The sequence below is a fragment of the Seriola aureovittata genome, chromosome 21 (assembly GCF_021018895.1).
Source record: "Seriola aureovittata isolate HTS-2021-v1 ecotype China chromosome 21, ASM2101889v1, whole genome shotgun sequence".
Taxonomy (NCBI): domain Eukaryota; kingdom Metazoa; phylum Chordata; class Actinopteri; order Carangiformes; family Carangidae; genus Seriola; species Seriola aureovittata.
In genome coordinates, this window is record NC_079384.1 from 15,688,957 (window position 1) to 15,709,067 (window position 20,111).

Sequence of the window (20,111 nt, forward strand, 5' to 3'; positions counted from 1 at the left end):
CATCACTGTTGACCATTTATTCCACAAAACATACAATGCAAAGCATGTGCACTGTACAAGCCTTAATATTATGAAAATACTCATAACCATGCCTGTTTTTTTCAATGTCATCCAGATCTACTACTTTATTTTTTTTACATGACACAGTATAACTTTGTCTATTGAACGTTGCTTTTTGCATTGATTTTGTCAGTTTTTGTCCTTGTTAGCTCATATTTCCACCTTGACTATATTATAAATATTAAGTAAAATATTTCAGTCTTACCTGAACTATACAAACATACTGGTATGACAGTTGACACAAGTAGACTCAATTTTATTTTAAACTGTGCGTAAATTGAAACAGGTAGAAACCTGGCAGTGTTTTTCCATGTGCTACACACAGCGGTGTCAAGTGCAGCTGCTGGTTAGAGACAAGCTTTTTAAATCTGTAACTTTGCTGCTGGTAACGACTTCTTTAACATCCCAAGTCCACTAATGTTTCTTATATCAGTAGTCCTAACTAATACCAGTTACACAAGTCCTTGACAACATCCATTTTGAGGGGGAAAAAAAAAAAGAAAAAAAAGATCCATTTTCATTTTGTGGCACAGCAGTTGTGGAGGCTTGTCTCTGTGGTTTTTTTTTTGTTGTTTTTTTTGAAAGAAGCGAGGGGTTGAAACCGAAGGATTGGTTACTCATTAATGAGTCTTAATGTGTAAAAAATACACAAACACTTCTGAAAGGTAGGCAGCAGGTGGTTCTCAAGGTTAAGTGACAAGACCCCTACGAAGGTTGGGTAACTGTTTTGTACAATTTCAAAGACACCTTCAAAGACTCATTCCCGTCTAGTCCTCTGTTCCAGTGAAGCACCTTGTGTGATGTCTTCTTCAGTGCAATCTCCGTCCAATTTACACATCTTCATCACATAAAATATACAACAACCCTCAATCTCATTAGTTTATATTATGTTAAATGTTATACACATAATAAAAATTTTTACAAACCAAACTGATTGTTAAACCACACAGTATCACGTCTGTACAAACTCGGGAAAAAAAAAAGGTCACAAAACTAGGCAAAAGAAAGAGAGGAATTTGTTTTTTGGCAATTAAAAGCAACAGCCAGGTCTGTCACAAAACCACAAATTAAGGGATTAAATACTGAACTCTGAAAGTTAAAAAAGGAACAGTACATCTAGAGCTCAACAGAGTCTGTGTTTGTGATGATAAAACCGTTCTTCACGTTCCCGTAAATGTTAACAGAAAAACATGGTTAAAAGGGTTAAGTGGCTGAAATACAAAGCCTGAGGACACATATACAGTATGCGACCGGAAACCAAGCTCAGGTTGGAATCAAGAAATACCCTGCAGTTCATTCCAAGTACAATAACACTATCTTCTACTTCATCTGGCGAAGTTCTGCTTTCTGAGATGCGAAACAGAAAAAAGGCTTTTTTTTTTCTTTTCTTTTTTTTTTATAAAGGTTCCGATTTCAGCTCCTCGACCCTGCACTCCAGATCAGCCACCTAGAGCAGAGAGAGGATAATGCAGTTACGACCATGTTCAACCAAGTGACGGTATGTGATCAATACAGTATACAACACAGCTGGGTCCAAAAATCTGAAATCAGATGTCATCTAGAACTGACGCACAATATGTTCTGATCTTTATACTTTTTCTGACATCGAAATATATTTTTTTCACATTGTTGGCAAACACACAAATACTTTTTGTTCAAATGTTATTATAATTATCACGTGGATGCTGCAGTGTGAGTCATGTTGGGCTTTTAATAACTAATACAACATATTGACTAAATATGGTCCCTCTGAGGTTTTGCTGTTATTGCTGAAGCCTCATTGAAAACTATTTTAAGGCTTGTATAAATGCCACAAGGCTGACTTAAGAGGCAGTTTTGTGCCAAATTGTTCTCATGAATGCTGAAAAAAACAAACAAACTGTCACCTCCTCAAGCTGTAGCTCAATTCACTGTAAAACTGTTTATTCGTTTTTGGTGACGGACCCTTAAATACCAATCTAAATGTCAGGCCAATATTAAGCTTTACATCTTCAGCTATGCAATTAAAATGCCATAAGAGAACCTTTGATTGATAATATGTAATTTTAGTTTATCATCTGATGACTCTTTACTCATGCTTGAATAAATACCAGACACATAGAAAAAGGCTTTAATCACAACTCTTGCAAATGATGTCACTGTTGATGTTTGAGACCTAATGTGCTGCTGAAGCTGAAGCTGAAAGCAGCAAATTCATTCTGAGACATTATCATTTTCCTTTGCACTTTGCAAAGTCAGTTTTTATCCAGGTTTTGTATTAGAGCACATTAATTATTTATTGTGCTGCCCATTGACTATATCTGAGAGTAAAAGCTACAAGCACCAGCAAAGTAGGCTAAATCTAGGTCACCTCCAATACCTGTTCTTGGAGTTGTCCAGACTCCTCTTTGAGAAGGGAGGCCTCAGCCCCAACTTGTGCACAACGCTGGGTCTCCTTCTTCAGGTACTCAATCTCCCTGTTGAAGGCAGCAGACGACAGTGTCAAGGCTGTTCAGCTCAAATGTGATACATCACACATCTCTTTGAGCTCTCATCTGTGTAATGAAGATGTCTTACTTCTGCTGATATTCCTTGATCAGGCGTTTGGCTTTGCTGTACTTGCGCTCCAGGGCCTGATACTGGGCTTGCGTCTCCTTCAGGTGCTCGTCCACCGCCTGACACAGGCTCTGAGCCTCCATCCAGTAGCCCTCCAGCTTCTCCATGCGCTCCTTGTTCTCGTGCAGGGTCTGTTCCAGCTGAGCCTTATCCATACGCCAGCGCTGCTTCTCCTGCTCCGCATGGTGCAGCTGGAGAGACAGGTGAAGCATCCGTTTCAGTAAAGACAGTAAACACTAAATAACCAATGCTGCTTCTTCCTTTAGGACTAGTGTTATCTAGTGTCTACTGGTGTCTAATATAACATAATGATTTAATACTATCTTAAAGTAACACCTTACCTTTCTTTTCAGCTGTTGGATCTCAGCCTGGGTCACAGCATGCTTTATTTGGAGCTTTACAGCAAAGAGAGAGATGACATTTTTAAATACATCTGTTAATATTAGGCACATCAGGGGAAATAAGCTGTGATTACACAGGAAATGTTCCAATTAAGCAGTTGCCTGCTCACCTCTTTGTATTTATGGGCCAGTTTCTCAGGGTCTGTCTCCAGAGGCGACATGTCCTCGTTCTCTGCCAAGTCAAACACTTCGATGGCGCTGGGATACGGCGGACTGACCTCCTCATCCTCATCTTCTTCTTCATCTGTGCCATATTCAGCACCCTGCAGGGATGAGGTTGAGGTAAGGAGATAATTTGTTAAATGATGTGCAGTGCAAACGTATCTTCACGCTGCAATTAAGTTTTTTTTTTTTTTTTTTTTTTTTTTTATGATTACCAAGTTTAAAAGCTACATCTTGCTTCATTAACTAATATCATTGTCAATCCAGATGTTGCAGTGAGACAAGATGTGTTGAAGGATCATTTAAAAGTGCAAACAGTATCAGTTGTATAGATAAAACTGAATTTAGGGAAGAAAGATTGTTCAAACATCTATCAGACTTTGCTCTTGTTTTTACACTGTACTGTTTTCTGGGAAGTTAAGTGGATTTCTAAGAGAACAAAATGAGCATTTCTCTACATCTATTGTTAAATGTTTGAATAAAACAGAGCAGAAAAATAGGAGACGGCACTGAAACAGTATTTAATGGAGCTGTTAAAAGCACATATTTCTGTGCTATGACACTAAATTGACACTAGATGGTGCCAAACTCAAAAGAGCAGACTATACTCTCCATTATACAACCTAATGCTTTTCAAGAACCACCCACCATCACCCCCTTTCAGGCAACTTCCTCTCTATTATCATAATAACACACACACTACAGACAGTTTTTGTTCCGTTTATGTAAAAGGAGAGAGAAAAACTGAGACACTACGATTAACAAAGCAAAGGACATCCTGGGTCACAAAATTTGAGTCATCCTGATTTGTCCCCATTTTGGAGCTGAGCTTATCATTTAATCAGACTGATACTACATGCTGGACACAACAGAGTGGCTTTGCGCCCGTAGCACACACAACACAGCCACACCAGAGTCACTTCTGTTGACGATGGTACTGAGATGAATTTCATAATCCTGAAGGGGAAGCAAGGACATACAGGACCAACCAACAGTTGCAAAAATCTGCCTTGTTTTTCATTTTAAGGCTGAATTTTGTCTGAACGGGTTGATAAGGTCACATAAACTTTATTGCTTTTTAATGATGCCTTTGTTCTGTTATCAAGTGGCTTAGTGAAAGACTATGTTTCAGCTGCAACAGTCAAATTTTTCATATTCTTACTTTAAATTTCTTAATGCACTGAGATAACTGATTGGATGCCCCCTAAATATTGACAAGACAACAGCCGAGCTGGAAAAGATCATGCTCCTCACATGCTGTGTTTCACATTTAAATTCCCCTGCAAGAATTTTGAAGTTAGTCGTCTAAATATTACATTGAATTCTCAAAAATCTGTTTTTTGTTAATGCAGTAATGCGTGTGTACATGCAAGTGTTGGGGGAGGGGTTGGGGGAAAATGGATTAGTAAGCACTGCACCCTCACTTGTGCACCACGTGTTTGCAGACATTGCACCACCTCTGATTCAAGAATGACAAAAACAAGCCGTGTGGTCAGCTAGATCTTACACCAGTGTGTGTGTGTGTTTTTTTTTTTTTTCATATTCAGCCCTGAGTGTCAAGACTGACCTCTTGTTCATCCATGTACTGGTTGTAGCGCTGCTCCATCATCTCCCTCTGCCAACGTTCCTGCTCCAGGGTCTGCTGGATGAGCTGGGCCACTTCACTCTGTTCACCCGGCTTCTCTCGCCCGATCACAAACCTGCGTTTTGACAATCACCAGTCCAGTTGAAACATCTCTCACAAACCACTAAACCCAAATCGTGCTCAAAGGGCCTTTATCTGATATGGTATGATACTGTATGTGCATGCTAAATAATACATGATGGCCCTTTTTTTTTTCCTCCAGACCACTGTGGAGCCTGAACACTGGTTCCACATGGACCATGAGAGTGGTTTTCATATATAATACACAGCTTAGAGTGTTATAGTGGCATGTATTAATGCAGTAAGGAATGTGCTTGCTCTCTGATGACAGAAAACAGCTTCCTGTTTACACATGGACAAAGGCAGTCTCTGTGTTATTGGCCTACTCCTTCAGCTCATTCTACAGTTCATTATAGAGGCTATATGCCTCCTGATTGAGACTCACAAATCTTTGTCCAATTAAAGGCAGTAAACAGGGAAAAGTAAAGTGAATCATGATGAAGCCACAATCGGTTATTAAGCCAGCCGCTGCAGCCTTTCAATTTCTGCTGCGCTAACGGGTAATTAAATGTTCACAAACACACTTCCTGCCCCCTGTCTATTTGTCTCCCTGACGTTTTTTATGAATAGGTCTGAGCTCTAGTGCCCTTCGCCATCGCTGCAGCAGATCCATAATGTATGAGCTATCTATGGAGGTCTCTGATCTTCACAAGTCACACAACACTAACAATTACCCCAACAGCCTTGACCACTAAAACCCTGAATTATGAATGAACTTAGATGACAAAAAGGAGCACAAAGGGAACAGTCAGCTTCACCAAAACGCCAAAGAGCCAGGCTACAAATAGCCCCCTGGCATTTCAAAATGATACTTTTGATGCCAACTGTATTTGATAATCATGTTTTCTGTGGCTATAGTGTGGAATCTTTGAACCTCATTCAGAATGTCTCCAAAAAGGAGCTTTTCAATGCTGAAGGGTATAATCACGACCCTTTGAGACTTGAGATAGAAATCTGCAGTCTGGTGAGTTGAATGGGCAGGATGTGGTAGAAGTCAGTCCTGCGTGTAAGACTGGCTATGGGTATAGAGGAAACCATCTCTTCAAGCAAGAATGCTGTGTGACATAGCGAGGTGTGGTGACGGATAGTAAAACAAAAATGATGCTCTAGTCACAACTAAGACCAATAGAAAGATAGCAAAATGGAAACTGTAAAAACGAATGTCCATTTAACTAAGAGCACAGCGGTGCTTTGAGTTAAATGCTAACATCAGCATGCTAAAATGCTAACAATTACAAAGCTAGCATGTTGGTGTTTAGCACTCTTTGTTAACTTTTCTGGTCTGGCATGTTAGCATGCTAGCGTTTGCTACTTAGCACTAAACACAAGGTACAACCAAGGCTGATGGGAGTGGCTTAGGTTCTGTAGGTACTTTGTCAAATTAATTTGATGATGATGGTGTGATGAATTTCCCCCATTGGGGATAGATAAAGTATCTATCTATCTATCTAAAAGGAAAAATTAAAACATCACAAAAGTTACTACAGTTCCTCTTGCGGGTATCATCTGAGCATATCTTGATATCTATGGGGATATCTGTACCAAATTTCAAGATAATCTATCCAATGGTTGTTGACTTATTGTGTGGCTAGATGAAACATTAGGACCAAAGTCAGAATGATTCATCCTCTGCGCACCATGAATGTACAAAATTTATAGTAATCCACCAAATAGCTGTTGAGATGTTCAGTATATAGTCTGGGCTGAAGTGGTGGGTCGAGCAACTGACAGACCGACCAACATTGCCCTCCTTAGAGCCACAGGGCTAACACTGATTATAAAAATAACACCGGTGTTTAGATGATTTGTGTTTCTTGGTGTTAAAGTGAGTCAGTTAAAATGTAGTAAAATCATCACTAGTTAGAGCAACTCTTACTTGACAGTTCCTGAGGTGTTCCTGAGTACAGAGGCGGCAAAGCTCTGGGTGACTCCCACCAAACTGGTGCCGTCCACCTCCACAATCAGATCGTTCACCTGGATCCTGGAGGAGACAGTAAAGAAAGGAGTTTAGGATTTATGGTAACAGTTCAACTATGGCCAAACTCCATTTTTAAGTCCTCGTGCTTGGCAGCAAGACCTATTTGCAGTTGGCAGGGATCAAAATGAGACAATGAACTATCCACTCCTGGAAATAGCTGACGTCAGGCAGACAGATGGTGAACATGGCAACGGCCTTCTGAGTTTGAAGAGAACCTTTGAAATTGGATGTTTCTGTTGTAGACTGTGTCTCAATCAGGACGATCCAAAATGAATTTAACATGAATAAACGTACCTGCCATCCCTGTGTGCCGCTCCTCCGTCTGTGACTGTCTTAACGAAGATGCCCAACTTCTCCAGGCCCATGTCAGCCCCTGCACCCATCCCGATGATACTGATGCCCAGGCCATCGCCATCTGAAAGAGAGTGGGGAATACCAGACTAGCTGTTACCATACTGTTATTGTAATCCATGTTTGACAGGTTTTGGTTTAAATTTGTTATACTGTCATGTCATTGAGAGTCAAGTATGAGGAATGCCATCAGCCTTGAGATTTACATATTAGGATAAATTTAGCTAATAAAAGTGCTAAAAGCAGTACTTGCCCCTTTCCTTTTACCACAGATGAGAACTAAATTATAGGTGCACTATTACATTTTCTTGTAAACAAACAAGTTATATTCACAGTCATTGTTACTCACCAAAATGCATTGTGTGTGTCCTTGAGGCCTGACAATGCATTTCCTTCCTCATAAAAAAAAAATACAATGCCAATCTTTGACTATTTTAAACCATGCATTGTTAAATCAAAGTTTGCTTGCTAATAGTCTTTTTCTTCATTGCCTTTGTCTGTGCAACCAGGGAACTACAGATAAAAACACTGCCCCATAGCACTCTACTGGTCAGAAAATCCACACGATACCTTTAAGTACAACCTAATCAATTGATCTTTATAAGTATAATCTACATATACTGCATTTAAAAACCATACCAGCCCCTTTATACAAGAATTGCAGCTTAAGTTACCCTTACAGAAAACAATTAGAAGGAAAGAACAGACAATTTAAACAATCTAACTTCTTAAATTAACATATATATTCAGGGGCAAGTCCATAAAAACATTCCTAAAGTAGCTTAAAACAATCCTCAGACTAAAAGGAGGCTATGTGAGCTCTTGTCTGTGTAAGTTTTAAAATTGACAGCAGCTTTCTGTATGAGCAGAATATTGATTAATAGTTGTAATAAAAGCACCTTCATTATGTGTTCTGAAAGTTAGATCAGAATCAGCGATAACAACCATTTCCTGCCAGAGGCGTAATCTGCTGAGATAGTGTATTCATTTGTGAGCCCCGTTTCTCTCTTTACTGTTATGGACCAACAACCAGAGCCTTTGCTCCCCCCCCCCAAAACTAGATTAATGTAGACAGTACACACAGCAGCATATCAGTTGAACATGATCACATATGGTATCCCGTGCAACCTGCCCTGTACACAATTCCAAATATAGTCTTCTATAAATATATTAATGCACCATAATGTTGAAGGGATGTTGGAAGAGTGGCTCACTGGGGAGAGATGGAAGGTAAAGCCATTGCACTTTCTTTGCTTTGTGGGAAAAAGGAAGCTTGGCAGAAGGCAGAGTGTGAACACTGAAGGCCTTTTTACTTAAGTAATAACCAAATGTAGGATGTTTTGTTATGCAGCTTCAAAAATAGACAAAAAAGAACGACAAACTGTTCAGTGGGAAGTTAATCTGATAAACCTAAATTCATTTTCAAATGCCTTTCCATGAATGTGAAATGTCTTGTATTCTGTTTCCTGATATAGTGTAAATAAACAGTGCCCCAACCAGGTTAAAATAAATACTTGGAATTATTTATTTGACCAAACTCGGGTCTTTTGTGCACAGCTTTTGTAAATGTAGAATTTGGACAAATACTGATGAGAGCTCATGATGCTCTGTACCTTTCTCCAGCTCCACGGGGAACAGGTCCAGCCTCTCCACCCTCTTCTCCAGCTCGTACTCTGCAGATGCTGCCATGGGATCCACGTCTTCATTACGCCTGTCGTAATCCTCGTTGGGGTAGGTGGCAAACACCTGCAGGAGGAGACAGAGATGCTGGGTCAGACTGAGAATTTAAACACTGACAGCCAGACAAAGTGTGAAAGAAAAGGGGATTTTATTGTATTTGTACATAAGTTTGGGGATTTCCTTCAAAAAGAGAGTAATTTGTGAAATGTTTTTTCTTCAAAAAGGGACAGTGTGACATTTTGGAAAAAACACTTACTTGCTTTCTTGCTGAGAGTTACATGAGAGGATTAAAATCACTCTCATATCCGTCCATTAGATATGAAACTAGAGCCAGGAGACAGCTAAAAATTTAGCACAAAGACAGGAAACAGGGGGAAACATCTAGCCTGGATCTGTCCAAATGGTATAAAGTCTGCGTCTCTAAAGATCACTCATTACCACATTACATGCCATGTGCCTTATCCATTCAAAACCTTGTGTGAAAAAAAAAATTTGTGTTTTTTTGGGGGGCTATGTTTAGACAGAGCCAAGGTAGCTGTTTCACCCTGCTGCCATGCTTTGTGCTAAGCTAAGCTAAACTGTCTCCTGGCTGTAGCTTCATATATATATATATACTGTACAGACATGAGAGTGGCATCAACTTTTTTCAATTAACTCTAGGCCAGAAAGCAAAGCATATTTCTTAAAAAATGTAAAACTATTCCTTCAAAAAAAGCCCCTTCTCCACTGACAGCGGATCCTCTCTGTTGTGTTTTTGCAGTGCAAATGTCTCATTGATTCTCTGCTACTAGAAGTTTGCATTTCTGTAGATGCCTCTTTCTTTTCTTTGCAGCCATGGCGACTTAATAATGTTTTGCCCTACTACTACCCAGTTCTTCTTACATTGCTTCCAAATATAGTAACTGCTACTGAAAACAGAAAACATGTGACTTCCTGTGCACCGTGGGGAGCCTGGTAAATGCTGAATCTCTTGTGTGTGTATCAACAGGTGAAAGAGAGCAAATGCAAATTTACTTACACAGAAATGTTATAGATTATCACTTAACTATAGATGATTAAATGCAAATCCCCATCAAACTACACTGCAGTGATTTTTTACAACATATATGCATGAATGGTTCAGTTTTAATCCAGTATTTCAGTTTACGTCCTGAAATATTTTTCTGCTTAAACTAATACAAATAGAAAAATGGATATGATACATTCAATCAAGAAGGAACTCAGTTCAATTATGTATGGGCAGCACCAAGTGCTCGGAGGCCGTGGAGTTGAACGCAGCTGAGACAGACAAGCTGGATTCACAGTTTGATAAGAACTTACCACCACCACTTTTAATGCAGGCATAATGAAATTCAGATTTATCGACAATTTCATCTGATACAGCCGCAGAGTTTCCTCGAGACCTCTGAGCCGTATCATTTCATGGTGGTAATGTCTATCAAACACACTGGGAGAAAATCAATCACAACCACTGAATTTGCTTCCATGAAGACAGAGGCCTCTGTTTCCAGGGCCCGACTTCCCACATTCACTCTGTCTAACAGCATGACAGTTTACATAACCACCTCCAGCATGCTAATGGAGGCCTTCTGCAGCTGCTGTTCACAGGCCTCACACTCACACTCACACAAACACTGAGAAAGAGAGAGAGAGAGTAAGCTGAATCTTTAAAAGCCTCACTTTCAGTCTTCCAAGGTGATTATGCATGCTCCACCTTGCATGGTCCACTAGCCGCACTAATTCAGTGCTGGACCTTCTTCTTTCACACATTCTTTCCTGTATTTTACTTAATTTCTAGACTTTTCTCTCCACAATCTTTGGTACCTTCTGCTGCGGTGGTTTAACACTTTTTCCTTTAGTCTTTGTTTACTTTATTCCGCGCATCTCTCACTTCTGTCAGCTGTTCGTTTTTTTCTACTCGTGTTAAAGTAGCATCTTGTAGTTTCAGTGCTATCCCTCAGTCATATAGGCCCCGTCTCCCTAGCAACCCCACAGTAAAGAGTCTGTCAGTTTTGACAGCGCCTTTGAAATGTAACCAGCCCCTCCTCTCTCAGATTTATTCAGTATCATTGTATTTTCATGCATCATTGAACACTGTACAAGCTCCTGCCTCTACTATTAAGCCTTCCTCACCAATAAGAATAGAGTTTAAAATGTTATCGCTGTAAGCCACATCACTATCTCATCATCACTGTCTGTTCAAACAAATGACTAGGCCTAAATTTTCTTCTCAAAGAAGAAAAGTTCAGCTAGAGTTGGCAAAGCAAATTTCTTTACTTTAAATACTTTTGAACTACTACTAATAATTTAATAACTACTGAAAATCATTGAACTCAAACATGTAGTGCTTAAACAATTGCTTAAGATGAGAAGATTGATACCTCTCACTTCTCTCTGCAACATATGAAGCTACCACCAGCAGCCATTTAGCTTATCTTAGCATAAAGAATGGAAACAGCTGGTCTGGCTTTTTTTTTTTTTTTTCCCCTACACTCACACTCTCCAGAAAACTGGACTCTGGGAAATTATAATGGCCATTTTACCCAATTTTTTATTTTACAGGCTATACAATCAATAAAAAAAGGAATTGACAGATTAATCCACAAAGAAAACAATAATAATTTGCAGTCTTACATATATTATCATTTAAATTTACTTTCTGTCATTAAAGAGAAACTAACACTACTGCAGATGACATGATAGCATGGGAACAGCACTGACGTCTAATGGCTTTTGATTTAGGTTACCTTTGTATTTAGAGGGATTAGCAGAATGTGGATTACAGACACACAAAATGCACTGTTTGCATCCTACTGTAAGTAACAAAGCATACAACAACAACAACAACAACAACAACAACAATAACAACAACAACAAAAGTACACTCAAAGCCTGCATGTCCACTGTAACACTCTCCCACGGCACCGGTTCACTCCTTGAGTTTAAAGATCAAGAGGCCACAGCTGGTGGCTTGCGGAGCCCTCGTTTTACGCCCACAATGCTGCAGAGGATCAAACGAGGAAGTTCAGCAGGATTTAACGTGGCACTGGAAAAAAAAACAAAAAACAAAAAAAAACAGCCATAGACTGGATGTGTGTTGTGACCTGCAGCCTTGCAGTGAGTTCATGTGCGGTGCCGTGATGCAGGCCAGGCTACAATCTTGCCTCAATGACACAGAATTAACACTTTCGTTTCCTGAGGAAAGATTTTCTGCCTCCTTATGGACAATGATCCCACACAGGGCAGACAGACTAATGGGATCCTACATGATGCAACCTCTTTTAAGCATGTAGAGTAGTAGATGAGCTTCTCGAACGGTGAGGTGGCTATCTTTGGAAGACAAACATTGGGATTAAAGGCAGGGTGGGGGGGGGGGGGGGGGGGTCGGGCAGGGCTGGAGAAGGACACTGTTCCAGTTGTGGCAGATAGTAGGTCAGAGGAGCTAACAGATGGCCAGGAAACTCCCTTCCTCCCTCCCTCTGCTACTAGCCGCCTGGGATGTCCTACAAAAGCTCTGTGGGCAGCTAGCTCGAGCCACTCACCAGCTAACAGATTGTGTTTGCGTCTATAAAGAGCACCCACTTGGGACTATAAAGGGTATTAAAAACAGCCAGTAAGTGACAACTAACATTTTACAATGCAGTTGCCGTGACAGAGAGATGGGTAAATGATAGAGCTGCTCTGGAGGCCTCTGCTCTCCAACAGTGTGGTTCTATCTTGATGGCCCTCTGGCTACAATGTAATTGGGTAACACTGTGGTAGTGTAACTAGCAAGTCCCCCCACCCCAACCCCCCACATCCCACAGCAGCATGTTAACTGTGTTTCTTTCCCTCTTAACTCTCCAAAAACAGATCTAATTTTGGATTCAGCCAATAGAATGTGTGGAGGTGGTGCCATTGGTTTTTCACAACAGAAATAGCGCTTCCACTCTGTCTCTCCGCATACTGTAGCACCCAACTTTCCATAATTTTTATTATCCAGTCTATTCTTGCAATTATTTCAACTAGTTTCAGGCATGTGAGCCTCACTACTACTCTCCATTTCTACCTTAAATGCCAAAGTGATTTAAGGTGATTACCATGCATAATGTGAGATCTGTGAAATGGCTGCTGTTACTGTCTTTGTGTGCCTCGCTGTTCTGTGTATATGTTTTCTTAGGGTCAGAATGCCTGTGTGATACTTCATCAAGCTGTCAAAGTTAGGCATATGAAGACCAAAAGAAGCACTTTTCCTGTGAACAGTTTAATGACACCACCATTAATTGCTTTCCCAACCACCACAGGTTAAACATGGCCAGAAGTGGCAGGTAATTGCTTCTAAATCCTCCTAAAATTGGGGGGTTAATCCAGATCCCAGATGTGCAACACGCAGACAGAAAATAAGGATGTGGCCCTGGGTGCCATCGCCCCCAGCCAACAAAATGGATATGGTAGCTTTGTCACGGTAACGGTTGCATGCCACCAGAGCCCATCTATTTTGGCAGGCCAGTCTTTGGTCAGCAGTCATGTTTAGGCTTAGCGCTGACTCTGGGGATAGACACAGCAGCATGAGAATAAGGTCAGCAATAGAGAACTGAATAGCACTATAATATGTGGAGGGATACAGACTCTTTATAACTACATATTTTATAAGTTTGGTATATTACACATGAATATTTATGTTGTTATTCATATCAATATTCTGCACATTACTATTGTAATTTCCTTATTATATTTGATCATATTTAGCAGTCACTTTACTGCCATGGTAAAGCATTTTATATTTTCTATATATATCAAATATATTTACACGTTACATTGTCTGTTTTGCACATGAGCACGTTCACATTCATGTACACAGATCTAGGGAATTTTATTCCATTTTCTTTTGCATATTATTTTATTTTTTAACACTTTACATTACAGTTGCCATTGACTTCCATTGTTGTCCAAATGATTAAAAACTCATAAATGAGAGACACCGTTGCACTATATAACATGTTCCTTCACTATCATGAACATTGGAACTGAAGTTTATTTTGAGCACTAAATTTGCATAAATCCGCATATGAAAATAGTCCCCAACAAATAGGGAAAGTATAGTATCTCAAAGTATTGATATTGTTCATTTAGATCTTTTGATTAGATTTGTTGACAGTAAGAAAACATCAGCCTTTTTCTTTAATTTATCCCTGTAAATCTTCACTGCTCCATACAATACAGGCATAACCTTACAGATCACTGTAACCACCGCCTGTTGTTTTTTTGTTTTTTTTTTACACTTGACAACATGATGGCAGGTTGGACAAGACACAACATCACTCAGACATCATGAGCACCACATTGCATAACGTGGCTTGTCGCAGTAACCTGAGCGAGTGGGCACACCACGTAAAATGCTTGCAACCCACCACCACTGCAGGACTGAGAAGTGGGACAGAGTGACCTTGCTGATAATCTGTCTGCTCTCCCACCCCTCCTGGCTGTGAGTAATGCACTGTATGAAATACTGCAGGCCCGCTGAGTCTAAGTAACAGACAGTTTGAGGATACCTTGACATATGGTGATGTATTACCTCTCCCCAGGCGATCCCTCATCGGCTGACCTGAGCGGCGAACACAAACCACCAAAGGTTGCATTTTGGGTAATGTGATAGCAGCCTTAAAAAATGCGATTTTCCTCCATCTATGTTTGTCAAATTTCAAAAACCCTCAGTTTATTACAATATGAGAACAGTCATCGTTTGTGCTAATGATATAGTGCGAAAGAAAATCATAGGTGTTCTTTGAGCAGGCTGGCAGGACTGCTGTTCAGAGTTGCGTAGGCAGCAGAAACCCACGAGAAAGTGTGTGTGTGTGTGTGTGTGTGTTGTGATGCTGATTTTGGGAGGGGGGGAAAAAAGTGTAAGAGTCGGCTAGGTGATGAGGGAGCAAGGTGATTCTGATGCATGAAAAATAAATCTGATTATTTTTAGTTTCGTGGGAACACAGTGCAAATCCAGTAGAGATTATCTTACGCTTTTTTTTTTTGAAAAAAGCTCTCTACCAACAATAGGATAAATAATTAAAAAATCACTACATGCCAGCAGACTAACATCATGAACTACAGTGCACTGATGCTGAGTGATATAAAATGAAGCCAAAACAAACACGCTAAAAAAAATAAATAAGACATGAGAGGCTACTTCCTGTGTTCAACAAGGAGGCAGCCCCTGAAAAGCGAGGCAAGTCTGTGACGATAACAATGCTGCTATTTTTACTAACAGTAGGAGACTGGTGACAAAGAGCGAAAAGGAGAAAAGAAGGAGCGAGAAAAAGAGTGTCAGGAGGAGCAAACAAAGGCTCTAGTGTGAACTCTACCCGAAGCAGAACTGCTATTTTTGCCAGTTTGGGAGGACAGACAGACAGAGAGACAGACAGACAGACAGACAGACATACAGAGAGGAGCGTTCAGTGTAAAACAGGGACAAAGAAAGACATGCGCCCAGACATCCAACCGCCATCACCACAACAAGACTCAACTGTGGCCAAAAGCTGCACAGAGGGGAAATATGCACTAAAAATGGGCACTTCCTGTTTGGAAGAGAAACAAACTGACACTGTGACTTAAGAGCTGGCAGTTATACAGTCGCATGACATTTGAGCTGCATAATAACACCCCTCCCATTTGACCTCAACAACCCCCCCCCCCACCACCACCCCAGTCTTTTACTCTCATCCACCCCTGCATCAATCTCCATAACAAAGGCCACAATGATACAGTGTGAAAGGACACAGTGGGAGGTTATTCTCTGATGATGGCTGTAGGGTCACAACCAAATTCTGCTTTTTATGACTTCTTTATGGCACCATACATAATGCTTCCTCCTGCTATCCATCTTTGATCTCACGAGGATAAAATAATGTGACAGATATCCGTTTTTCCCTTTTCCTTCTGTATTACACTTGCATGATGGGCATGCTAAGCTCAGGGCATGATTTAAATGGGATTCATGGGATTTTTCAGCAGGAGGGGAGACAGTTTGTTTCCTCCAGATTGTGTGGATATTAGAGCTCAACAATAGCTAATCACAGTTATGTCAGTATTACATTTCCCATAGTAATTGTTGTATGTTTTATAGGCTGCATTTCTTATTTTTTTAATTCAAGTTTAAAATTATGTTTTTACTTGTAGACATTATCGAGAAGTAGAAGTATTATTTAAAGGTTCCTTGTGGATACATGTTTATGTTTCTCCTCAAGACACATTATGTGTACCCTTGATGCCTGACAAACGTGTTGTATGCATTTCCTTCCTCATAAAAACATTTGCAAGGCTTTATGTATTTTGCAACTCGCATTGATTGTCACATTGTCTAGTAATCTCCTTCTTCTTCTCTGCCTTTAGCTGAACTGAGCTTAAGTGCAACATTTGTTGGCACATTATGACCAACAACTGTCCACAAGGTGCCTTTCATTTTCAGTGGCGTTTACTACTTTAAATTTCATACTGTCGTATTTACCGTAAAAGGCTCTAAAAACCAGTTGTCTCAATTAGATTCTTACAATGAGGGATTTGGGACACACATAAACACACTATTATCCAATGGCAGTTTGGCTCTGTTGGAAAAACATGATGTCACATATTTCCATGTACCAATCAGCGTGTTTTTGAATAGCAACTTAATAATAAAATTCACTATGTTTAGTCACAAATATTGAATTGTAGACATTTTGAAACCAAGCTTTCAAGTGCTCCAAATATGCCATATTTACCGTCACTATCATCTTAGTTAAGGTGGTTAGATATTAAAGGAGCAGTACAACATTTTGGGATATATGCTTGGTGCTTTAGAGGTTCTGTAAGGTTGGTTTAGTTACATTTGTACAGAGCCAGGCCACTTGTTACCCTTAATTCCAGTCTTTGTGCTATGCTATAAAGCTAACCTAGCTGGCTGCTGGTTGTGGCCTATTTACCATAAAGACACAAGAGTGTTATCAGTCTACTCATCTAATTCTCAGCTAGAAAACGAATAGTGACATTTTCCCAAATTGTTGAACAGTTTCTCTCAAAAGTTTACTGCTCAGGTCTGCATTACATTGCCTTAGTTCAGATCTTTGTCACAACTCTTTTATAGCCAAATATGAAGGATTGTTGCTGAAGCTGTTTATGTTTAGTAATGTCCACCTATTTTCCATTATCTGATATTTTTAAACTCTTGCATTTTGAAATATCAGGCCAAGTGACTAAGGCACTGCTGGCTGATGTGCAGCCATGAGAAGAGAGCAAGAGCAACTTTCAACTTGAGTGGTCATGATATGGGACAGGAGCCCTTAGTCACTGAAATGGCTTTCTGTGTGAGGGAATGTGTTTGTGATGTACAGTGTCAGGGCTCACTTTAGTCTCTGTATGCCTCAAACCTCAAGGCAGAGCCGAGCAGCGAGACTGAGCTGCAGAGGATCCGATGCTCTTCTACGGATCATTAAACCACCCCCAGACACAGAGAGACACTTTAAATCAACTCTACCTCCTCCTCCTCCTCCTCCTTGTCTCTCCTCCTCTCTCATCTCACTGGTCCAAGAAGAGATCACAGTTTCTTTTCTCGCTTCCTCTCTCTCGCTCTCACACATAAAAACACTCCATTCCTCATTCAGCTCCTCACACACTGTCCACCGACCTTTCATTGGCCATGGCAGAGTATTCACTTTTCTAAAAACAGGGCTAATTATCCAGGCCTTTTTGCCCCCCCCCCCAGCAATTATTTACTGAAGTAGCTCCCACCACATTTCAGATAAGTATCTACATCGCAGTTCTTTAGGGGCCCATGTCAGCTGCACAGTAGGAATGCAGGATCATGCATTAACTACTGTGGAGGGAGGGTGTTAGTAGTGTGCAAAGCCCCGTGTTGAAACAGGGTAAAATCAAAATGTCAGCATCATTTTGACACCAGCAGAAGCTGAGTGAGTTCATTAAAACAGCTGACAGCGACACTGGCTGACTGTACCACAGTAGATAAGCTTTAAGGTCAAGTCCAACCGGCCTCACAACACACAGGATGAAAAAAAAAAATCAAACACACACACACACACACACACACACACACACACACACACACACCAGAATACAGACATTACTACTAAGCAGATCTCAACAACTCAGCCCAATTAAGCAAGTCTCTGAGGATATAGTCTCAAAGATAGTGTCTTCATGTTCTACCTGCAATATTTAATATTAATTCTGTGTTTTCCCAGAGCGTATATCCTCACCTTGATGGGATCCATGCTGAAGCGGATCTTCCTGGAAGCAGGCGGGCTCTCCTCAGCAGGCAGCCCAGCAATCTCCACACAGCTGGACTCAGGCTCGTAGCGGTCATCGCCGTCATCTTCCTCTTCGTCCACCTGGCTTCCTCCAAAGTCCTCCCCCACTGCGCTGTAGGTACTGATATCCACAGAGTCTCGGCCCGACTGGTCGTCTCTCAGAGTCCTGTCGTCGTCCTCCTCAGCATCCCTTGCCATCTCACCTCCCTTTAGAGAGCTTTGCTTCTGAGCAGCAGCTTCTCCATTCTCCACAGAAATGTGGATGTCACCTTGCAGTGATGTGCTGCTAGGCTCACTGGCCCCGGGGTGTTCCTCAGGTTTGAGCTCAGCTTTGGCCTTAACACCTGCATCTGAAACAGTCTTTCCTCTCTGCTCATTTGGCTCTCCTACATTACTGGAAAGTTCAGTAGTTAGGGCGCTTTGGCCCCCATTTATACTTTCAGATGGGGGAGTCACCCTCCCCCTGGGGCCCTCTTGGCCTTTCTGAAAGCTTAGCTCTTCCTCCTGGCTGCCTGCTACAAAGGCACTAACCCTCTTTGTGATTATTTTGGAGTTCAACACACCCACCTTGGCGCTGACCCCTCGAGCGGGGAGCGGTGGGGTAGAGGAGAGGCGGTGGAGGTTGTTCCGGAGCTCGGCTGCCCGTTCAAACACAGCACTGAGCTGGCTGACTGTAGGGGACACAGCCTCACTGGTGTCCAGGCTGTCCAGGGACTCTGTGCTGCCATTGAAACGAGCCACCACGTCCAACCGGCCATCCTGGAAGCCTGAGGCCTTGTCTGTCTTCAGTAGGACTCTGGTGGTGGCCAGCTTCTCCTGCTGTTGCTTCTCTTGCTGCTGCTCGAAGATGCGGCGTGTCTCCTGCAGCTTGGAGTAGCTTGGCGACGAGGCCCGCTGGTGCCCGTTTTCTGGTTTGGTGTCGAACTTGCTGACGCGCTCAGACACGGTGGACCCGAGCTTCAACAGCGCGCTGTGGTCCACGTTCTCGTTCAGGCTCCCGGCTCTGGGGAGGGAGAGGCGCACCGATTTGTCGGCGTTCCTGGTGGCGTCCTCTCCCTCTGCATCGGCTGGGGATGTGGTCTGCATCTGCTGGAACATGTTTTTGATACGGTGCACGTTGGAGCCGTACCTGCGCCCTCGGGGGCCCTCCTGCATGTCCCCATTCGCAGCATTGTCTTTGACGGGCTTCAGGGCCTGCATCCCCGCCTCGTACGCGTTCCTGTGCGGGGATGGGCTCCTGAGCGTAGAGCCAGAGCCGGTGCTCTTGGATGTGGATTCGGTCTTCATCATGGTCAGTCAAGCGTCGCAATGGATGCTCAGCGACGGCATGTCTCCTTTCTCAACCCCCGGTGGCAAATCTGTTTTATCCACCAGCAGCCGATAGTTGCGAGGTGGCGCCCAGACTAAACCGGCAGATGGGGAGAAACAAAAACAACAGATCGCATTAAAGGCCTGCTTGCATCCGCTGCAATTCTCGTCCAATGCTACGGAGAAAGTGTGCACGATGCATCTGTCATTAGCTCGCTTGCAGTTACACAATGAAAACCTAACCTTCACAGATAATTGCATTAGTCATTAAAAATATTTGCACAGAAAAGTAGAACAGTAATGACCGCGGATTTGCCGCAGCTGACGACAGATTGCTTACGTTTAATCCCTTTTTACAGACAGCATCATTTTGATCTCTTCATTCTGTGAGCTGCAGATTTCTGGTCCTCCTCTCGTAGCGGCAGAGTGCTGCTGCATGGAGGAGGGAGCAGCTGGGTCTTAGTGCCAGACACTTACACAGCCTGACAACAGCCTGTGCTAATTTATTATCCTTAGCAGAAGTGCATTAACTGTAAAACTTGTGTTGTAGTGAGTGATGGCTGTTTCACTTCTGACAGTAGATCAGTGACTCCCTA

The 20,111-nt window shown here is 41.8% G+C and overlaps 1 protein-coding gene across 1 annotated transcript; it reads right to left on the bottom strand.

Annotated features, from left to right (window-relative positions):
- Nucleotides 1-2: 2 nt before the first annotated feature.
- On the bottom strand, nucleotides 3-20,031 carry ppp1r9bb (protein phosphatase 1, regulatory subunit 9Bb). The gene is made up of 11 exons (XM_056366039.1): nucleotides 19,856-20,031; nucleotides 18,157-19,610; nucleotides 8,866-8,998; nucleotides 7,196-7,316; nucleotides 6,800-6,904; nucleotides 4,786-4,918; nucleotides 3,167-3,319; nucleotides 2,997-3,050; nucleotides 2,617-2,846; nucleotides 2,420-2,516; nucleotides 3-1,507 (listed from the first exon to the last, which is right to left on the bottom strand). The coding sequence occupies exons 2-11, from the start codon at nucleotides 19,495-19,497 to the stop codon at nucleotides 1,457-1,459; spliced, it is 2,418 nt and encodes an 805-aa protein (XP_056222014.1). The 5' UTR covers nucleotides 19,498-19,610; nucleotides 19,856-20,031; the 3' UTR covers nucleotides 3-1,456.
- Nucleotides 20,032-20,111: the final 80 nt, after the last annotated feature.